This window comes from Mytilus trossulus, chromosome 14 (assembly GCF_036588685.1).
Source record: "Mytilus trossulus isolate FHL-02 chromosome 14, PNRI_Mtr1.1.1.hap1, whole genome shotgun sequence".
Classification (NCBI taxonomy): Eukaryota; Metazoa; Mollusca; class Bivalvia; order Mytilida; family Mytilidae; genus Mytilus; species Mytilus trossulus.
Window position 1 is genome coordinate 9,591,029 of NC_086386.1, and position 19,771 is coordinate 9,610,799.

General features: G+C 33.7%; 1 protein-coding gene across 1 annotated transcript in view; it reads right to left on the minus strand.

Moving 5' to 3' along the window:
* The window catches only part of LOC134696567 (ubiquitin carboxyl-terminal hydrolase-like), a 96,230-nt gene that overhangs the window by 5,994 nt on the left and 70,465 nt on the right, over positions 1-19,771 (minus strand). Inside the window, exon 7 of the mRNA XM_063558422.1 lies at positions 8,146-8,204. Within this exon, the coding sequence (XP_063414492.1) occupies positions 8,146-8,204 (59 nt within the window). The remainder of the gene's footprint in view (positions 1-8,145; positions 8,205-19,771) is intronic.

Below are 19,771 nucleotides of genomic sequence, written 5' to 3' on the forward strand. Positions count from 1 at the left end.
AACGACGACGGACGACGACGACGACGGACGACGGACGACGACGGACGACGACGGACGACGGACGACGGACGCCAAGTGATGAGAAAAGCTCACTTGGCCCTTCGGGCCAGGTGAGCTAAAAATGTAGGTCATCGATGAGTTAAAAAAGATATTTCAAATTAAAGGCCAAAAAATGGCATTTTTGCACCAAAGGGAGATAATTTGGAGCGTTTTCAATTTTTAAAGTCATCTGGGGCCAAACCAAATCATTTTTTGGGGTTGGTTTTTTTACCACATCATAAAGTAACAACTAATAGTGTAATAAATAAAATTTGTAATGAAAAAATAAAGGTTTAATTTTTTGCTAAAATTTTTGTACCCACGAGCCACCTTAAGTAAAAAATCTTGTTTTTTTTTATAAAATTTTATCTAAATATTAAACAAGAGTGCACTTGCTGAAATGTCTAGCCTACTTTACTGATCATGATTGAATTTATGTTGTAAGTCTTTAAGATAACGAAAGTTATAATACAAATATCATATACACTTTTAAACATTATCAACAATCAGTGAAAATGAAATCAATGTCAGATGAACCCTGCCCAAGATATATGTACATACACCATACAAACATTATAGTTAATTTTTGTTAAAAGTATTCAAAGAAATAAACTGATCACAAAAACTTATACATTGACCAATAAACCATGAAAATGAAGGCAGGGTTAGATGCCAGACACTCACTGACAGACAGACAACTACACAATACAATAATTCAATTTACACTTAACCTATTGCTGATAGTGTATAGGACATGTACTTGACCATAAACACCCACTTTTAAGCCAGAAAAATAAGGTAAAAAACAATGGACATATGACCTTTCAAAATTTTGTAGTATATGGCATCTGTATGAACCATCTTTGTACTTCTGAGAAATTATGCTTTTATACAAAATTTCTTTAAAGGCATCTCAATTAGCCTTCCAATGTTAGTGTTAATATACAGACAATGTAAATGGTTTTACACTAGTAATTTTGGGGTCCTTTATAGCTTGTTGTTCAGTGTGAGCCAAGGCTCCGTGTTGAAGGCCGTACTTTAACCTATAATGGTTCACTCACACCACATCTTCCTATATCAATGTAATAGGATAACTTATCAGTGGTGGATCCAGAAATGTTCACAAGCCCACTGACTGTCTAAGAGGGAGCCTGCTTCAGTCATGCATGTGATTTCCTGTATAATCATCCAAACTTTTTGGGCCCCAGGCTCCCTGGACCCTTCCTAAATCCGTTTCTGCTCATACTCATTTTTGTGATATATAGAATATTATATAACTAGCATACAGAACAGCAATGATATAAAATAAACATATTTATGAGTATCTACACAGTTACATTTTAATTTGACTAACTTTCAACCAAATAATGTCTTGGAAATTATCAAACTTGATGTAGTTCCATACATTGATTATACCTGGTAAATGCAAAATAACAAAAAATATCAAGAGATCTTTTTATTTTCGTACTTGTAAATTTAAGTTGCAACACACAGCATAAATCAAGACAATATCTTCAATGTTGTGCATTTTAGTCACAAAATTAGAAAAGAGCACCTGAGAACATATTAGACAGAACATGATATTTTTCAATCTCCATTGTTTTAGAACAAAAATAATACACCTAACCAGACAAAATTTCTCTATAGATCACATGAACAATACTCTTTATACCAATAAATTAGTGAAGTGAAAGATGAACATGGGCAGATGACAATCCTACCACACTCCAACCAGACAGTACAACAAATGGTAGAAAACAATTTATCACTAATAATGTTGAGAAACAAAGAACTAAAAGCTGTTGATTCCAAAGAATGCTTACCTGGTATAATTGTAAGGTTCTAAAAATGTCCGTTAAGTCGTTTAGGTCAAGTTAAGAAAAGATATATATTTGGTCCTTAACAGTAGAAATTACAATCCATAAAGATACACTAAATGACATGCAACCCAGGCGCTAGGGGCCTTAACACATGGGAATCAACTAACAAATATCAATCCATAAAGATACACTAAATGACATGCAACCAGGCGCTAGGGGCCTTAACTCATGGGAATCAACTAACAAATAACAATCCATAAAGATACACTAAATGACATGCAACCAGGCGCTAGGGGCCTTAACTCATGGGAATCAACTAACAAATAACAATCCATAAAGATACACTAAATGACATGCAACCAGGCGCTAGGGGCCTTAACTCATGGGAATCAACTAACAAATAACAATCCATAAAGATACACTAAATGACATGCAACCAGGCACTAGGGGCCTTAACTCATGGGAATCAACTAACAAATAACAATCCATAAAGATACACTAAACAACATGCAACCAGGTGCTAGGGGCCTTAACTCATGGGAATCAACTAACAAATAACAATCCATAAAGATACACTAAATGACATGCAACCAGGCGCTAGGGGCCTCAACTCATGGGAATCAACTAACAAATAACAATCCATAAAGATACACTAAACAACATGCAACCAGGTGCTAGGGGCCTTAACTCATGGGAATCAACTAACAAATAACAATCCATAAAGATACACTAAATGACATGCAACCAGGCGCTAGGGGCCTTAACTCATGGGAATCAACTAACAAATAACAATCCATAAAGATACACTAAATGACATGCAACCAGGCGCTAGGGGCCTTAACTCATGGGAATCAACTAACAAATAACAATCCATAAAGATACACTAAATGACATGCAACCAGGCGCTAGGGGCCTTAACTCATGGGAATCAACTTACAAATAACAATCCATAAAGATACACTAAATGACATGCAACCAGGCACTAGGGGCCTTAACTCATGGGAATCAACTAACAAATAACAATCCATAAAGATACACTAAACAACATGCAACCAGGTGCTAGGGGCCTTAACTCATGGGAATCAACTAACAAATAACAATCCATAAAGATACACTAAATGACATGCAACCAGGCGCTAGGGGCCTCAACTCATGGGAATCAACTAACAAATAACAATCCATAAAGATACACTAAACAACATGCAACCAGGCGCTAGGGGCCTTAACTCATGGGAATCAACTAACAAATAACAATCCATAAAGATACACTAAATGACATGCAACCAGGCGCTAGGGGCCTTAACTCATGGGAATCAACTAACAAATAACAATCCATAAAGATACACTAAATGACATGCAACCAGGCGCTAGGGGCCTCAACTCATGGGAATCAACTAACAAATAACAATCCATAAAGATACACTAAACAACATGCAACCAGGTGCTAGGGGCCTTAACTCATGGGAATCAACTAACAAATAACAATCCATAAAGATACACTAAATGACATGCAACCAGGCGCTAGGGGCCTTAACTCATGGGAATCAACTAACAAATAACAATCCATAAAGATACACTAAATGACATGAACCAGGCGCTAGGGGCCTTAACTCATGGGAATCAACTAACAAATAACAATCCATAATGATACACTAAATGACATGAACCAGGCGCTAGGGGCCTTAACTCATGGGAATCAACTAACAAATAACAATCCATAAAGATACACTAAATGACATGAACCAGGCGCTAGGGGCCTTAACTCATGGGAATCAACTAACAAATAACAATCCATAAAGATACACTAAACAACATGAACCAGGCGCTAGGGGCCTTAACTCATGGGAATCAACTAACAAATAACAATCCATAAAGATACACTAAATGACATGAACCAGGCGCTAGGGGCCTTAACTCATGGGAATCAACTAACAAATAACAATCCATAATGATACACTAAATGACATGCAACCAGGTGCTAGGGGCCATAACTCATGGGAATCAACTAACAAATAACAATCCATAAAGATACACTAAACAACATGCAACCAGGTGCTAGGGGCCATAACTCATGGGAATCAACTAACAAATAACAATCCATAAAGATACACTAAATGACATGCAACCAGGTGCTAGGGGCCTTAACTCATGGGAATCAACTAACAAATAACAATCCATAAAGATACACTAAATGACATGCAACCAGGTGCTAGGGGCCATAACTCATGGGAATCAACTAACAAATAACAATCCATAAAGATACACTAAACAACATGCAACCAGGCGCTAGGGGCCTAAACTCATTGGAATCAATTAACAAATAACAATCCATAAAGATACACTAAATGACATGCAACCAGGTGCTAGGGGCCTTAACTCATGGGAATCAACTAACAAATAACAATCCATAAAGATACACTAAATGACATGCAACCAGGCGCTAGGGGCCTTAACTCATTGGAATCAACTAACAAATAACAATTCATAAAGATACACTAAATGACATGCAACCAGGCGCTAGGGGCCTTAACTCATGGGAATCAACTAACAAATAACAATCCATAATGATACACTAAATGACATGCAACCAGGCGCTAGGGGCCTTAACTCATGGGAATCAACTAACAAATAACAATCCATAAAGATACACTAAATGACATGCAACCAGGCGCTAGGGGCCTTAACTCATTGGGATCAACTAACAAATAACAATCCATAAAGATACACTAAATGGCATGCAACCAGGCGCTAGGGGCCTTAACTCATGGGAATCAACTAACAAATAACAATCCATAAAGATACACTAAATGACATGCAACCAGGCGCTAGGGGCCTTAACTCATTGGAATCAACTAACAAATAACAATCCATAAAGATACACTAAATGACATGCAACCAGGCGCTAGGGGCCTTAACTCATTGGAATCAACTAACAAATAACAATCCATAAAGATACACTAAACAACATGCAACCAGGCTCTAGGGGCCATAACTCATTGGAATCAACTAACAAATAACAATCCATAAAGATACACTAAATGACATGCAACCAGGCGCTAGGGGCCTTAACTCATTGGAATCAACTAACAAATAACAATCCATAAAGATACACTAAACAACATGCAACCAGGCTCTAGGGGCCATAACTCATTGGAATCAACTAACAAATAACAATCCATAAAGATACACTAAACAACATGCAACCAGGTGCTAGGGGCCATAACTCATGGGAATCAACTAACAAATAACAATCCATAAAGATACACTAAATGACATGCAACCAGGCGCTAGGGGCCTTAACTCATTGGAATCAACTAACAAATAACAATTCATAAAGATACACTAAATGACATGCAACCAGGCGCTAGGGGCCTTAACTCATGGGAATCAACTAACAAATAACAATCCATAATGATACACTAAATGACATGCAACCAGGCGCTAGGGGCCTTAACTCATGGGAATCAACTAACAAATAACAATCCATAAAGATACACTAAATGACATGCAACCAGGCGCTAGGGGCCTTAACTCATTGGAATCAACTAACAAATAACAATCCATAAAGATACACTAAATGACATGCAACCAGGCGCTAGGGGCCTTAACTCATTGGAATCAACTAACAAATAACAATCCATAAAGATACACTAAATGACATGCAACCAGGTGCTAGGGGCCATAACTCATGGGAATCAACTAACAAATAACAATCCATAAAGATACACTAAACAACATGCAACCAGGCGCTAGGGGCCTAAACTCATTGGAATCAACTAACAAATAACAATCCATAAAGATACACTAAATGACATGCAACCAGGCGCTAGGGGCCTTAACTCATGGGAATCAACTAACAAATAACAATCCATAAAGATACACTAAATGACATGCAACCAGGCGCTAGGGGCCTTAACTCATTGGAATCAACTAACAAATAACAATTCATAAAGATACACTAAATGACATGCAACCAGGCGCTAGAGGCCTTAACTCATGGGAATCAACTAACAAATAACAATCCATAATGATACACTAAATGACATGCAACCAGGCGCTAGGGGCCTTAACTCATGGGAATCAACTAACAAATAACAATCCATAAAGATACAGTAAATGACATGCAACCAGGCGCTAGGGGCCTTAACTCATTGGAATCAACTAACAAATAACAATCCATAAAGATACACTAAATGACATGCAACCAGGCGCTAGGGGCCTTAACTCATTGGAATCAACTAACAAATAACAATCCATAAAGATACACTAAATGACATGCAACCAGGTGCTAGGGGCCATAACTCATGGGAATCAACTAACAAATAACAATCCATAAAGATACACTAAACAACATGCAACCAGGCGCTAGGGGCCTAAACTCATTGGAATCAACTAACAAATAACAATCCATAAAGATACACTAAATGACATGCAACCAGGCGCTAGGGGCCTTAACTCATGGGAATCAACTAACAAATAACAATCCATAAAGATACACTAAATGACATGCAACCAGGCGCTAGGGGCCTTAACTCATTGGAATCAACTAACAAATAACAATCCATAAAGATACACTAAATGGCATGCAACCAGGCGCTAGGGGCCTTAACTCATGGGAATCAACTAACAAATAACAATCCATAAAGATACACTAAATGACATGCAACCAGGCGCTAGGGGCCTTAACTCATTGGAATCAACTAACAAATAACAATCCATAAAGATACACTAAATGGCATGCAACCAGGCGCTAGGGGCCTTAACTCATGGGAATCAACTAACAAATAACAATTCATAAAGATACACTAAATGACATGCAACCAGGCGCTAGGGGCCTTAACTCATGGGAATCAACTAACAAATAACAATCACAAAAGATAGCTCATACCTTAGGTGACATGCAACAAAAACAAAGACAAATAATTAGTCCTTAACACATAGGAATCTACTTGCAAATTACAATCTCCAAAGATACCTTAGGTGACCTGTAACAAGAATGGTACCAGTAGAATAAGTCTTCTTTACACTGTTAACTTTCAGTAACACCAGAGGACAAATCAAGAACCACAACAAGAACAGACAACAACATGGCCATACAGCTGTGTATATGATTTTTAAAAAATATGAAACTGAACCTGATTTCTCATTAAAACATCTGATTAATTCTTTCTTATAACAATAGGTCAAAGTTTATTGTGATGAGAGATCTCAATATAAGGTCAAAGGACAAATATCTTAGAAACACTTAATGGACAAAATATGTTTATGAAATGGACATCTTTATTTAAAAACTTAACAATGTATCAGGTTTTATGTACTCGTGATTACAAAATATAAAATTTAAACAAGGTCAACAATTTAAGTTCAAAGGGACATAACTCTGGAAAAACAATATCCAATCTTTTTGCATAAAACTATCTCACATTGTACAATAGGCATATTAATATTTTACCCTTATATTCTCTCTCAACAGGGTAAACACATATACAAACAGAAACCTATTAAACATGCATTCAGTGTTTACTCTTTTAAGCATTCCTATTTTACATGAAATTTTTATCAAAATAAAATAAAGTTTTACCACCTCTACCCAAATAAAATGAGAAAAAAGCACCCAAGAATCAGTCAAAAACGAAGAAGCAGTGTATTAACAACCTTCAAATCAATAGCTCAGATTCCTTGGTGTTTTCCCATACAATATTAAGTAAACTACTTTTTCCCATAACACCTATCTTTTAACATAAGACGTAATAGCTCATAACGGGTCATTTGACAATATCTAAGCAGATTCTTGATTTTCTTTCTTTTCATTTGAGACCCAAATAAGACCTATGCAAATATAAGGTAGAAGTCAAAGTCTGCCTTTTCCAGCAATATTTTATAAATCAAATAATTTGAAAATGAGCTCCATAACCCATCAATATTTTCAGCTTATTTTGATCCTTAATTAACACTCTTTCAGCTTAAAGTATCCATTTTGAATTCTTGATTCATATATTTTTACCCTAGATCACATAAGTACATCCTTAAGTATTGTTTTCTGGTTCTAATGCATCACAAAAAAAAAGAAGGTAGAGCTTGGAAACAAAGTATAATTTGAAATAAAATAAAATTAAGCAAAACTTTGCGAAAGAATCTAATGCATCATCTTATTTGTTGAGGTAAACAAAGTGTGACAACAACAACTCTAACCTCTAACAGAGTGTCTGGACTGGTGTCACCATGGAAACAAGGTCCATCTGTACGACCATCTGAAATAATAAAGGATATACCATATTTAACTAACCTCTAACAATGTGTCAGGACTAGATGTACTGTGGTAAACAGGCCCATCACAACCACCATCTGAAACAGAAATACAAATATGGGTAATAAAGATGACAGGCTTGTGTTACGGTAAACAAAACTCTCAAAATCCAGTCACAAGTAAGGATGTTCCAATATGGCCAATAGTAAAGACAGGCTAATGTCAGTGTAGACAAATATGGGTAATAAAGATGACAGGCTTGTGTAACTGTAAATAAAACTCTCAAATTCCAGTTACACATTAAAAAGTTCCAAGTTTTCTGAGTTGGAATTAATGTTACAAAACAGGTACTTTATTATGTCAAAAACAGGCTATTATAATGACCAATAATGGTTTTCTTTTACAAATTGTGGCTTCGATGAAGAGTTACTACAGTGGCACTCATACCACATCTTCTTATATCTAAGTTTGAAATCTGAGAACGACAAGATACACCAACTGATGGAAAATATCACCTGACAAAAATGATTTTCAGCAAAGTGTTTGGGTCAGATTTGGTAGGCGAGTGAATATTTGTATGTTGAAATCTAAAATGATTCTATTTGCTTAGAGTTGGCTGTTAGAAAGACTAGGGAAATAGTTTAGAAACTTGTTATGTGGATTACAATGTTCAACCTCCACATTGAAACAGCTCCCAAAACACCATTACATGAGGAATATCATTGTCTGTAAGAAATTGTGCCCACTTATGTATATATTATTTGACTAAAATATGAATAAGACATAAAAGATGATCAATTTACAGTAAAACTAGTTACCAATGATGAAATAGGGACATTGAACTACTGTATAAAACGTAGGTATCATTATCTACTCGAGGGAACCTTTAATTCAGACGAAACTATTTCAACCTAAAAGATTTACCTGATGATGGCTCAACTTTCATTGTTTGTGATAACTATTATTTGGAGTGTGATCCATTTGCCTGGAACCAACTACCATAAAGTTGGAAGGTTTGGTCCAAATAATTGACAAAAGCAAATATTTCAAGGAAATCCTAGGTATAAAGTCTGAGTTTCCAGTTGTCTATGTAAGTCTCATAATGTGACTGCTTTGTCAGTGTTGTTATATTTACCCTTAAACTTTAATAAAAAATTATTATTTTCCCTCTTTAATATCGATGAGAGAAAAAACTGTATTAAACCTCAGTAGAATTCTGCATTTATGATATAAAACTATTAACCACCTCCATAGACAAAACAAACAATTAGTTTCATGAAGTTTCTTCTTATTTATTGTGAATTAATATTGCATGTCAGGTTTAAATTTTGCCCTGAAGGATCGTAAACTGAAATCTTTGTTGAAGCATTTCATTGATAATGACGAATGACACCACAGTAAGGAACGAAATAATCTAATTATCTATTTCTCAGAACTAAACAAAATCCATACCAATTCAATACTGTCAGGAACTAGGCTATATATAGAAGATATTTGCATAGTATTTGTGAATGGAAAACTGTGTGTTGGAATGAATCAATACATGTCAATTAATCAAGGGTTATCTTGTCTTAACTTGTAAGTGGACCATGGTTAACCATCAAACATATAGCTATAATCAAACAATTAACCTCTTTTACCAAAGAAGATACAAATAAAAGTGAACTATATTTCTAATAGTATTATAAAGGCATATTTCAAACAATTAAATCATATATAAGGCAATTAATGATATTTTTCGGGCAAATTATCAACATCGAGCTTGAATATGGCATACTTATGTTTTTTTCTACATGTTATTATGCTTGGTTGTACACAGTATCCTAAACATGATATATCAACCAATGAAAACACTTAACCATATCCTGCTAATCATAATCCATCAGATATTTGCCACTGGATATGATGCAAACAGCAATCTTTCCTTATATTAATAAAATTGATAAGGGAAATGGGAAATGTGTGACAAATAGACAACAACGGTTGTGATCTGACCAAAGAGTAGACAACAGCTGAAGGCCACCAATGGGAATATATACAAACTATAAACTTGTCTAGGTGATTAAGAACTTGAATGATCTAAGTGTTGATTATAAAAGTACATGTACTTGTGTCATACTCATAGCTCACCTGGCCTGTCGTCGTTAACTTTTACAAAAATCTTCTCCTCTGAAACTACTGGGCCAAATTAAATTAAACCAAACATGGCCACAATCATCATCATTGGGGTATCTAGTTTAAAATTTTTAGATGAATCAGACAATTCGTTGTTGGGTTGCTGCCAATAAAATAAAATAAAATAAAATGCAGTTTTTGGCTGATAACTCAGAAACCTTTAATTTCAAATTTAAATGAGCAAATCTAAATGTGGTAAATTGTTTATAAGGTTGAGATCTATCTGCCCTGAAATTTTCAGATGAATCGGACAACCCATTGTTTGGTTGCTGCCCCTGGATTGGTAATTTTAAGGATATTATTATAGATAGAGATAAACTGTAAACAGCAATAATGTTCAGCAAAGTAAGATTTACAAATAAGTCAACAAGACCGAAATGGTCAGTTGACCTCTTTAGGAGTTATTGTCCTTTATAGTCAATTTTTAAGTTATTGTCCTTTATAGTCAATTTTTAACAATTTTCATAAAATTTGTAAATTTTTACTAACATTTTCAACTGAAACTACTGGGCCAAGTTCATTATAGATAGACATAATTGTAAGCAGCAAGAATGTTCAGTAAAGTAAGATGTACAAACACATCACCATCACCAAAACACAATTTTGTCATGAATCCATCTGCTTCCTTTGTTTGATATTCACATAGACCAAGGTGAGCGACACCGGCTCTTAAGAGCCTCTAGTTTAATTATCTATTGTTGTTGGGTTGATGCCTCATTTTCTCAACAATTATTCATAAACATTTATTTAGAATCTATTTGGGAAACTTTTAGTTGTTAATGCTTCAATCTATAGACAAATACATCATAATTTATAGACAAGAAATAAAGGAAAGTCAGCAATAAGAAACTGTCATAAAACCTATGCATCAACGACAGCTATAAACCTATATAGGGAAAATTATAGTCAGAAAGGGAGGTAATTATTACTCAAATACCTCATAGTCCATCTGATAAAACATTAACTTATTTTCGATGACAAATGTTCTAGATATCTATTTGGTCAATGGTCAAATAATCATAGATCTAAATATAGCATCTATAGAGTACAAATACTAACTATAGAGTACAAATACTAAGTATATAGTACTAAAATCAACGTTTTGTGAATATCTATACTTTTGTTAAAAGGAGCATCAGCAGTCTGAACTGATTGGACTCATATTCTCATATTTGCTTTGTGTAACATGCTACAACGTATATTCAAATTACAAAAAGTCTCAAAGTAACAAGCAGGGGCGGATCCAGCCATTTTAAAAAGGGGGGTTCTTAACCCAGGACAAAGGGGGGTTTTCCAATTACATATGTCCCCATTCAAATGCATTGATCGTCAAAAAAAAGGGGGGTTCCAACCGCCGGAACCCACCCTCTGGATCCGCGCCTGTAACAAGCATTCTGAGAGTATTGCATGGCAATACATAGTCCCCTTTCAGGTAAAAAAATCATTGTACTGGAACAGAATGTTAACTTGATCTTTAACTTATCATGTGCAAATTATATATCAAATATCAAGTCAATATCTTCAAGCATGATCAAACCAGATGCTCCGCAGGGCGTAGCTTTATACGACCGCAGAGGTTGAACCCTGAACCGTTGGGGCAAGTATGGACACAACATTCAAGCTGGATTCAGCTCTAAATTTGGATTGTGATTTAATAGTTGACACAGCATAGGTTTCTGACACAGAATGAATGTGTTCTAATGAACTTAAAATTTTTGTTTTCTCTTAGAGCAATTCACTATGCTGTTGAATATTAATCCTCTCAAAAAAATGTTTGAAGAAATTTTCTATTTATTTATGAAATTTCAAATGAGAAAAATTGAACCCAATTTTTTAATCACATCCCCCTTTCCCTTATTCCAAAACTAATCTCAATTTAAATATTCTAATGGAGTTTGCAACAATAACTACTCATTTAAATACATCATAAAATATTAAGATGTAAAAAAACTGCTTGTTATCACTGAATGGTAAAGATTATTTAAATTTATCAGTTGGTAGTAAAAGTGAATATACATTGTATATTGTATATAACAAAGATTTAAGTTGATTCTGGACAAAGAAAGATAACTCCAATTAAAAAAAATTCTTGCAATAAGATATTTTTGCTTACTATTCTGGACAAAGAAAGATAACTCTAATTAAAATTTTTTTTGCTATTTCACAATATTGTGAAATTAGATATTTCTTGCCATTGCACAATACTGTGCAATTGAAAAGACTTGCTATTGCACAATACTTAATATAATAATTTTAGATCCTGATTTGGACCAACTTGAAAACTGGGCCAATAATCAAAAATCTAAGTACATGTTTAGATTCAGCATATCAAAGAGGCCCAATAATTTAATTTTTGTTAAAATCAAACTTAGTTTAATTTTGGACCCTTTGGACCTTAATGTAGGCCAATTTGAAAACGGGACCAAAAATGAAGAATCTACATACACAGTTAGATTTGGCATATCAAAGAACCCCATTTATTCAATTTTTGATGAAATCAAATAAAGTTTAATTTTGGACCCAGATTTGGACCAACTTGAAAACTGGGCCAATAATCAAGAATCTAAGTACATTTTTAGATTCAACATATCAAAGAACCCAACCGATTCATTTTTTGTCAAAATCAAACTAAGTTTAATTTTGGACCCTTTGGACCTTAATGTAGACCAATTTGAAAACATGACGAAAAGTTAAGAATTTACATACACAGTTAGATTCTGCATATCAAAGAACCCAAATTATTCAATTTTGATGAAATCAAACAAAGTTTAATTTTGGACCCTTTGGGCCCCTTTTTCCTAAACTGTTGGGACCCAAACTCCCAAAATCAATACCAACCTTCCTTTTATGGTCATAAACCTTGTGTTTAAATTTCATAGATTTCTATTTACTTATAATAATGTTATGGTGCGAAAACCAAGAAAAATGCTTATTTGGGTCCCTTTTTGGTCCCTAATTCCTAAACTGTTGGGACCTAAACTCCCAAAATCAATACCAATCTTCCTTTTGTGGTCATAAACATTGTGTTTAAATTTCATTGATTTCTATTCTACTTAAACTACACTAATTGTGCAAAAACCAAGAATAATGCTTATTTGGGCCCTTTTTTGGCCCCTTATTCCTAAACTGTTGAAACCAAAACTCCCCGAATCAATCCCAACCTTTCTTTTGTGGTCATAAACCTTGTGTCAAAATTTCATAGATTTCTATTAACTTAAACTAAAGTTATAGTGCGAAAACCAAGAAAATGCTTATTTGGGCCCTTTTTGGCCCCTAATTCCTAAACTGTTGGGACCAAAACTCCCAAAATCAATACCAACCTTCCTTTTATGGTCATAAACCTTGTGTTTAAATTTCATAGATTTCTATTCACTTTTACTAAAGTTAGAGTGCGAAAACTAAAAGTATTCAGACGACGACGACGCCAACGTGATAGCAATATACGATGAAAATGTTTTCAAAATTTGCGGTCGTATAAAAAGGGTTCAAAACTGATTATTTGACCTGTCACCAATGACCATAATTCTGCATAAAGTGTTATATTATCATACCTGCCAATTTTTCAAAATGCCCATGGGGGTTTTGCGTGCCAGATGGCTCTCATAGTCCTACAAAACCTTTAAGGGGGCCTTCAAATATATTTTAATGTGTTTTTTTTTACTTCTTTTTACTTTTACAAGCCTAAAATTTGAGCAAGTATATGATTGATTACTTCACAATGTGTCAGCCAAAAAATTGATATTGAAGTTTCAGCAAGTTTAAAATCTAATTAAAAACCAATTGTTCAGAGAACAATTGTAGGTCTTTCCACTAGTAAAGGTCTATTTTGATATCAAAATATTAAAAATCAATCTAAAATGTCAGTTACTATGACTTGATAATGTATAAATATGAATTTAAAGCAAAGGTCAAAATCTAGAACGTCCTATTAACCTTTGACCTTGACCTCAATTTCAAGGTCACCAACCAAGGACCTCAAACAAAAAGACCCTAGGTCTGTAATATGTATGGTTAATAAATTATAGCACTATAGGCATGATTTAAAATATAAGATGGGCGGAAACTCTCATTTATTGTTTACACACCCTTCCAACCAAAATTTATAAGTTACAACATGTCGCAACTCACAATTTAGTAAAAAGAATTTGTCAATATCTTTCACGGTTGTTAAAAATAATAGAAAAAAAGCCAAAATCAAAATTTAGAATATGACCTTGACCTTTGACCTTGACCTTATTTTCATTTTTTTGGACCAAGGACCTCAAATCTTAAGTCCCTAGGCCTATATCACTGATGGTTTTCCAGTAAGAAACGCATATCACTTATATCAAATGCATAAGGGGAAATAACTCTCATATGGAGTCTCCGGATAGCTTCGGTCCAAATGAATATTCTAATCCTGAAGACGAAACGAGCAATTTGGGAAAATAAATTTGTCGTAATCTTTTATGATTGCGAAGGAGTAGTGGCCACAAGAATAACAGTGTTTGGGGAGATAACTCTTACAACGTTAAGTATTTTGTCACGCAGTTGTAAATTTTTAAAGCGTATAGATTATACGACATCATATTCCAAATATCTAAGCGACATCTTTTGAAACATCAATATTACGCTATAAAAAAATTTAGGCGGAAGAAAAAAAAAAAAAATAATAATAATAATAATCAGAACAAATTCAATAGGTCTTTCCACGGAAAGGTGGAAAGACCTAATAAATTGAGGTAAATCATTTCCCAACTATTTAAACTATGTACAAATGTGTGAATTGATTTCAGATAAAATGTTTTCTATGCAGAGAATGTTGAATCTAGAGTGTGGGCCATACAATATATGATGTTAAATCTACATTATCGCTATTTTGTGCATTTTTCCTTTGATCTTTTTTTGTGATAATTCATACCTGCCAACTGTCACTATTTGCGGGGGATTTCCCCCATGGAGGCTCCAAATTGAAAATTATGTCCACAATTTTAACAAAACAATTAATCTTACAATGAATTGAGGCTTATAAAAGTATGAAGAAGCCAAAAAACAACATTACACTGTATTTGAAGGCCCCCTTGAAGTTTTTTTTAGGAGTATGGTAGCCATCTTGCACGGAAAACCCCCATGGGCATTTTGAAAAGTTGGCAGGTATGATAATTTTTCATATCATGCTACTTGCTTGAGATGGAAAATTATGGCTAGGAACTAAGAAGACATGTGGCGCTGCTAAGGAAATTGACAACGTCATCATAGGTAAAATAGTGATAAACCGATTATCATTGGTCATCTCAACTCGATTGCTTTTCTTGCTTTCGCCATACCGACTCAAGGGAGAAAATCAATCTTGTTGAGATGATCAATGATAATCTAAAAGTATTGCTCGTTGTTGATAAAAAGATTCAAAATATGGTCAATTGCACATGTATAGATACCATGTATAGAAGTTTTTAATGGTCTAAGTATGTGTTGCAGAGAGATAAGGACATCTATGTCATGGGTTCTTGTTGCGGACAGATAAGGACAGATGCTTTGTTGCTACAGAAGACAATCAGATGTAATCTCTAGATGAGTTTCTGAAAAAAATCTAGATGGAGCAAACCTTTAATACATTATGATACAGATAAAAGCAATAAGAAATATGTAGTGCTTATTTTATTTGTATTTAATAGTCCTACTCTTGCTTATGGCTAGCCAATTTTACAAAATTTACAAATTGTGTCAAATTAACAAAGGTATATATTAAAGTCATAAAGTTGGTATCAGATATATTCAATATAAGTAATATTGTTGATAGATTCTTTCCTTTTTGGATTATTTCTGATTAATAGTGTTTTGTCTGAACTGTCTCATTTAGCATTAATAATTGAATGTATGCCTACAATATTTCCTAAATGGAACTTTAGATACTTGTTGTTACTATTCCTTTGCTTTACTTTCTGTTTTTTAACAGTTCTTTCTTAATTTATAAAATAAAAACATCTTCTTGATTAACCCTTTCCTCCATTGAATTTTTTTTTTTGCATACTTGATTCGCATAGGATTTTTTTAATAAAATGCTGAACATATACTTTAAATTATTAAGGCATTGCAAAAAACAACTATTTCATCAAATAAATTTAAGTCAGATATTCCTATGATATTCCTTTTAATATTGGATACAAATTTTATTAAGTCAACTGCAGACACTTTGTCATCAAAGTGTTTCAACTGAGGTACTACACAGGCGTCAAAAGGCGTCATTATGGAGTAAGGGGGGTGGCGTCAAAAGGCATCATTATGGAGGAAAGGGTTAAAAGCCTACTTTCCATTCCAGGAGTAAAACTATATGCACTGGTTAACATAATTAACTATATCTTACAACATATAAATATTTAAGTGTGTGTTAAATTAACCATATCAGGTACGCTCTAGACCAAACATATCGATACTATCAAACTGACAAAGCCCAAGGAGAGCAAACAGAACATCAAAAATTATTAAAACATAAAAATAGGACCCAATGATAAATTAGGCCAAGTCAAAATGGACAATTAATATTGCCTGCTGATGGTTTAATGAATCAGTTCACCATGATGATCCAAAACAAATACCTGAGAATGACTGTCTGCTGACAATTCACAGTTATAAACTCATTATAGATACCATTGTATATATTGTCTTACATTCATACAAATGTCAAGCCAAATTATATTTCTCAGACACAGAAATTAGCCATAAAAATACTGTATTTGGTGTTACAAGCACAAATTGTGTTCTCCATGTACCAAGCAAATTTATGACCAAGAGCACTGATGCACTATCCATCATCAAAGTATTAAGGCAACTAATATAAAAACCTCAGACATTTTGTAGTTAATTAAAGTTTAAGAAGTCACTTCTTTTTTATTTTTATGTGCTAGATATTGATAACTAAGTTTTTTTCCCCTTTAAATTGTAGTATTTGATACTGGTGAATAACTAGAATGATTGATCAATTGAATAATCTATTGAATTATTATGATCTGTGAGTTTTACTTCAGTTCTAAGTGTAACACTTTCATAAAGTTCAAGAATCAGAATGGAGAATATTGTATGTATTGGTTTTGTTTATAAACTTGTTTTAAGAGATATCATATATATGTCAGACCTGATATTGTTCTATTCAATTTTCTGTTTGATAATTGCATAAACTTTTATAGTACGTCAATAACAGATCCATGATCAAATTCAACACATTACATTATCCTATTATTTTTTAAAGTCCTCATTGAAGCCATACATCCTTCAAGCAGTTTAATAATATCGGATGACAGATTCAGAATTTCATGTTAGAATTATGGAACAGTCTTTGAGAAAATGTCTTGTGCAACCAAAGGAATTTAATTAATTATATTTTATTACTGTTATTTTAAGGTAAAACCTGCTATATGTCAAGAATATCTGTTAGAAATATTGACTGGAACTGGGTAAAGAAATATATAATCTGGAATTGGAAACACACAATACTGTATCAGTACATATATAATAAAATTGAGAATGGAAATGAGGAATGTGTCAAAGAGACAACCCGACCATAGAGTAGACAACAGCAGAAGGTCACCAACAGGTCTTCAATGTAACGAGAAATTCCTGCAACCAGAGGCACAATGTATATAAATCTGTAACTGGAAACACACAATACTGTATGAGTACATATCCAATGTATACAAATCTGTATAGTGCACCTGAAGACTCTGGTCAACATAGATAATTTATTTATATAGTATTATCAGTAAAGACCTATACTTGTAGGTTCAAGAACCAATTGCACTACAGTCTATTATCAACAGATCATACTAGATGTTTGTACTGGTAGAATTACATTCATTTTTTCATGCTTCAAAAAGAAACTGACTTTGATTATTCAGTTTTTTGTACCAAGAAAAGAAATTTAACAGAAAATTGGCAAAAGAGATAAATCGATATTTGGTTTGTTTTCTTGCTGATATTCTTGACCTAAAATGCCAATAAACTTTTAATATATATTTATTAAAAATAATGAGATGTGATTGCCAATACCAAAACTGTCCAAATGTGGATGCAAGCAACTAAGTGTCACCATATGGCCTTAAGCTATACTCTAATAAGCTATATTCTGCAGTTTTTATCCAAAGTGAGAATTGTAATGGTTAGTACTTTTAAGATGCCAACAGTGTCAGAACTGACACACAGTCAAGTGTTAATAGCCTTAGTTTATAGGAGTTCACACCTCTGTCCGAAAGAAAGGACAACATTCTGAAATGTCTTACTGCTATACTCAATAGTAGAAAGATTTCTTAAAATACCATTGCCATGCTTATGGTACAATTAAAATATCTTAAGACTACAACAATCTGAAAATGATCCAAATATTAAAGGAGCTTATACTTTTATAAGCTTTGATATTTACAGATTTCTAGTGATTTAGTGCAATCAAACTTGAAGTACAGAATCCAGACAATCATATGAATTTAGTTATCAAAGGTTGCAGGCTAATAATTTGATATGCCAGACCTGCATTTAGTCTCCATTTGACTGATCAGTTACACTCAGATCAAAATAGTTAAAAAGTCTAACAAGTACAAAGTACTGAAAGCATTGAAGACCCAAAATTCCAAAAAGTTGTGCTAAATACGGCTAAGGTAATCTAGGCCTGGAATAAAATTGTCTAATATATTACAATCAAAGACCTATAATTCAGGACTAAGTATGCCAAGTATTTATTATGCGTGTAAAAAATCATAACTATAGCCAGGTGAAGTTTGATTTAGCCCAGCTTTTCTATTAAAGATATCAAATGATTTTCAAACCATAGGTAATTTAAGGTAGAAATATTGAAGGTTTTACATCCATAAGACAACAACCATAATATGGGTAAAATTTAGTGATTCTGATGATTTTGTAGATTTTTTCCAAGTGATTACTGGAGTATTTTACAGGAAATTCAACAGGTACTCAAAAAGTAAATTTTCACCCTGTTGACATTTCTAAAAATTATATAAAATGGCATTTAAGATTTTCTTATATGTTGAAAATGGCATGTTTTTTCACACATACTATCAAACAAAGGTTGATACATGCGTAATACTTGGAAGAAAGCAGATCTTATAAAGGTCACTAAACTAGATGTCACTAGAACTAATTTTCTCCTGTTTCAATATAACATGGCCTAAAATACTGATATTTTTTTACAGCAACCATGATGCATATGTATATTATTCATCTGGTTCAGCCTTTGCAGACTTGAAAGTTTTTAAAGACATATTGTCTATGCAAATATAACATCCACACTGTCACTAGATTGTTTCTATAAAGAAAGTGTTAACAAACAAATTCTAAATGTAGAGTACAATTTCTCTTTAAAACAAGAATGTGTCCATAGTACATGTATGCCCCACTCCCATTATCATTTTCTATGTTCAGTGGACCGTGAAATTAAGATAAACAAGAATGTGTCCAAAGTACATGGATGCCCCACTCGCATTATCAATTTCCATGTTCAATGGAC